At 31.7% G+C, this 4,730-nt stretch overlaps 1 protein-coding gene across 1 annotated transcript; it reads left to right on the top strand.

The window, feature by feature from the left end:
- The first annotated feature begins 9 nt into the window (after positions 1 to 9).
- LOC111027078 lies at positions 10 to 3,910 on the top strand. The gene is made up of 3 exons (XM_022305295.1): positions 10 to 2,421; positions 3,387 to 3,529; positions 3,590 to 3,910. Exons 1-3 carry the CDS (start codon positions 2,126 to 2,128, stop codon positions 3,901 to 3,903), a joined length of 753 nt encoding a protein of 250 aa, XP_022160987.1. The 5' UTR covers positions 10 to 2,125; the 3' UTR covers positions 3,904 to 3,910.
- The last annotated feature ends 820 nt before the right edge of the window (positions 3,911 to 4,730 follow it).

The raw sequence follows: 4,730 nt of genomic DNA, 5'->3' as shown, positions 1-4,730 counted from the left end.
CGATGGGTTTGGATATAAAATGAACAAGACAGGATAATTTAGTTAACATTATTAATGATCATTTATTATATTCACATGTTACGTACATCATGATTCAAGAAGACACAAAACTATATTATCTTTTATAACCTCAATGTCTTTATCATAATAATAATTATAATAAAATAATAATAATAATAATACTGATAATAATGATATGAACAATACTCATATCAACTTACAAATACAACAGTAGTAATTAGTTAACACGTTCTGATTGTAATAGAAATATAATTAATATCACTTACCTCGTTTGAAGCAGGTCGATGTTCTAAGTTGTGGATATTTTCAGCAATCTGAATGGTTGATCGTGGTTCGATGCGTGATATTATTGCAAACTCTATTAGACTATTCGAGACTCTATTAAGCTCTATTTGAACTCTTACATTGTATTGATGGATAATGGAGTTTGAAGAAAAGTGTAGATAGGAAATTGAACGATAGGTTTTATAAATAATAATTGTTTGTGATATGTAGATTTTTAATTGGTCTGGATATTTTTGTGTCCGATTACGGGTGTTCGGCATTTTGAGATTTGATATGTTGCTGTGTTACTTGTGATTGATAGGAATAATGTTTTTATATCTCCTTGGTTCTTACTGCCCTGCTATCGATGCCATTAGTTTTAATTGTATGCGGCTTTATCTTTTCTTCGGCGGCTCGTATTTTGATGAATATGTATTTCAGTGGCTTAACATCTTTATGGCCGAAGAGAAATAATATTATTTTAAATTTTCGTATTTCTTTATCGTTTTGTTGTTGATAGTATAGTTTTTAATTGTATGTGGCGGCATCTTCTTTGGTGGCTTTGTGTTTAGATAGATATGTATTTCGGTAGCTTGATATCCTAATATTACTTATGATCGAGGAGAAATAATATTATTTTGAATCTTCGTATTTTTTTATCGTTCCATTATTTTTAATTATATGCTGCGTTATCTTTTCTTTGGCGGCTCGTGCTTAGATGGATATGGGTTTCGGTAGTTTAATTGTGGGAAGGTAAATTATTTTATATTTAATTGATAGCGCTTATATTTATTACACCCCTATATGGTCATCATTAGTGTTGATTCACATTGTGTATTTATTTATGTATAATGTAAAGATATAATATATTACACCGCTAAGGATAGTCTGTGGTCTCTGATCAACACCCGTTGTCCACGATGCATTTGGGATACTTCATATTTTTGTCTTTCTGTCGATTTCGTTTTCCTGCTTTATGTTTGTGTTTGGTTTGCACTATTTAAATGATACTCTTGTGATCTGGTAATGTGGTGTTCTCTGGGAAATGTATGTTTTCACTGATGTGGATGTTTGGTTTGGTCCCATAGAGTACTTGCTGTAGTAACGTGAAAATGGACTGTGTGCGCATTGTATGTATTTACTTCTTTTTTTATTAATTATGTGTGACTCATTATCTTTATATATTGCGTACACAGTTACACATTCCAAATTATTACCTTCTAATATATATATACGCTCACCTCCGTAATTATGTATATATATATATACATTGATTTAATTATATGGTAAACTGTCTTACCCTAATTTGACTGAAGATCCGTTAGATGTTCGGTGGATGAAGGAAGAAGAGATAGTAAACGTTTTTATAGTCAATTTCCTTAAGCATAATGTATTTCTCGTCAAAATGAAGTTATTCGCTTTTCATTATCCGCCCAGCTTTATTGGTTTTGAGTGTGGTTTTTGGGGTTTTAGGGGTGTGCTTTTTGTGCATTTATTTCAGGTGTTCCAATTTTAAATTCTTTTATTTTTTGAATCTTGTTGTATTCTTCAGAACTAAAATAAAATATATTGTCACCTCGCTTTTTAGTGCTGACGATTTTGTTAATTGCTGCTTTAAATTTGTTCTGCGTACTTTAATCTGGGGCCACACGGACGCACTACGTACGCGCGTTGCGACGGACGTACTATTTAACGCGCGCACTAGAGCGGGCACACGAGCGTCAATATGACGTCCGTTAAAAATGTGTTATCATTGATTTTGTATCTTATCTAGTATTTACTTGTTTGTAAAGTTGTAAAGACGTATTGCGTACTGTTTTCACAAAGTTTTTTTTTAAATATGGACTCAGACGAAGTTTTTTCCTTTAGTTCTTTAACCTATTTATACCTAAAACAAAAACGGACTAAAAGGGAACATTGGGTTCATCCAATAAATTGTGAACGATATACAAATGGGCATTACGTGAAGTTGTACTATAAACTTCGAGAAGATTCGTCAAAATTTTTTAACTACTTCCGAATGTCTGTAAGATCATTCGATGAACTTTTACTGTGCATAAAAAATGATATTCAGCTACAAAATACCAATATGCGATTAGCTATACAGCCCGAAGAAATGTTGGTGATAACTTTGAGGTATGTAGGTATTTTTGTAATAATACAATTAATTATTTGCTAATGACTGACAATAAAAGTAAACTTGATATATGTATTTATAATAAATAGGTATATTATAATATATTACTTTTTTAATAATATTGCATATAAAAATATATTTATGAACTGGGATTTAAATAACTAACATTTTCCATAGTATATTCGTTTGTCAACTCATCACTGGAGAATTGAGTGTAATAAGACAAAGCAGATGAAGATGATGGTGGACGGAAATTTGTGGGTGTTCTATTGAAAGTTGCAGATGAAGTATTATAAAATTGACTATGTTCTGAAGTTCTTAAGTTTTGTAGGAGCTGCATTGTTTGCATTCTAAATTCAAATTTCTTATCCATAGTTAAAGATTTAACGGATGTTAGTAATGAATAAAAAAAAGCTAAATCCTCATCGTTGTCAGAGGTTTTCTTTGACGCTTTGTGGCTTTCCATGAAGTCGATTAATGCATGTTCCACATTGGGTTTTTTTCTTTTACTTGTGGATTTTTCGTTTGAAGATGTTGCTGTAATTTCCATATCTATGTTGCTGTTATTTATACCATCGTCAACACAGGTCACTGAATCATGCTCAATTTCATCAAAATTGTCTACTCCATCTTCTTCAGTTGTTGCATAACTAGAATCAGTATTACGTAACTCCTTAGTTTTTCTCAGGAATGACTACTGTTCACCATAGACGTACTGTCTAATTTTTGTAGCCGCCGAACTAGATCTTTTACATTCATCTTGTTTTTTCAAGTTTCGCTTATAATTATCTCGTATTGTACGCCATTTTGAAGTTATATCTTGCACTAAAATAAAAATAAATTTACTTTTTTTGCATAATGGTTATTAAGTGGATATTTTTGTTTATTTTGTTTTAAATTATTATTAAATTGTTTTAATTAGTTTTTAAATTATTTGATTTTTTTATGTTATTTTATTCACCAGATACCTCGCTTCAGGGTGCAGTTTTAAAGAACTGCATTATAACTATCGGATTGGGAGAAGTACTGCAAGTGAAGTCGTCAGAAAAGTATGCAAAAGTATTTGGAACAGATTAAAAGAAATATGCATTCCCATTCCTGATCAGGGTATGTGGCTTAAAATTGCCAAAGAATTCAATTAAAGAGCAAATTTTCCAAACTGCTTAGGTGCTGTTGATGGAATGCATATCCGAATCATAAAACCGGAAAGAAGTGGTTCATTATATATGAATTATAAGCATTACTTTTCCATTGGACTGCTAGCTATTGCCGACGCAAACTATAAGTTCATATATGTAGATGTTGGATCTTATGGAAAAGATTCAGATTCAACTATCTTTAAAAACTCGGCACTTTGGGAAAATTTGAAAAAAAATAATTTGAATATACCAGCATCAACAACAGTACCAGGAGTTGATATTTCATTACCATACGCGTTTGTTGGTGACGAAGCATTTGGACTGGACAAGCACTTACTTTGACCCTACTTAGGTACTCATTTGCCTTTTCGAAAAAAAATATTTAACTATTGTCTATCACGCGCAAGACGATACGTAGAGTGTACATTTGGCATTCTTTCTAATAAGTGTCGTATATTTCACAGACCGATCGATGTACACGTAGATTTCGCAGTCGATATTGTCAAATGTTGTTGCGTTTTACATAATTTTGTTCGTGACCGAGATGGGTTCAAGTTTGACGATACACTAGCAATCAGTGGCTTTGAAGAACCTAGCATTGTTGAAAACTATTTGGTACCTCGAAGTGTTAACCGTTATCGTGATGCGTTATCTAATTATTTTGTAAGTTAAGAAGGACAATTGGAATGGCAGATGGGTAAAATATAATCAAAAACTTAATTTATAAAAGAATTACCGTATTTGTAAATTGTGTACCGATGTATTATATTGTATTTATTTTAATTAGATAAATAATATAATAAAATAAAATACTTACAAATCACTTTTTGTTCAGAATCATTTTTTTCTTGAAAATTGCTAATAATACTTAAGGCAATCTCCCGCCATGCCGAATTTTTTTTCGTTTTGTCTTTGTAGTTTTCGTCTGCAGTGTTCCACAACAATGGCCTTTTTTGCACCTCATTTATTAAAATCTCGCAGTCAACATTTGCTGCCATAATAATTATTGTAGTGCTTATAATTATAATACTAATTATAATTATTTTTTTATATTATAATATTACACTTGGACGGGTGGGTTAGAAACGTCTGGATAGGATATAACGTGCGTACTGCGTATACAAAAGTGCGCCCGTGTGACCACGCAGTTGACGTTCACATTACAAACA

Source organism: Myzus persicae, unplaced genomic scaffold (assembly GCF_001856785.1).
Source record: "Myzus persicae strain clone G006 unplaced genomic scaffold, MPER_G0061.0, whole genome shotgun sequence".
Classification (NCBI taxonomy): Eukaryota; Metazoa; Arthropoda; class Insecta; order Hemiptera; family Aphididae; genus Myzus; species Myzus persicae.
The sequence above is the reverse complement of the archived record's forward strand: the minus strand, read 5'-3'. Positions and strand labels throughout refer to the sequence as shown.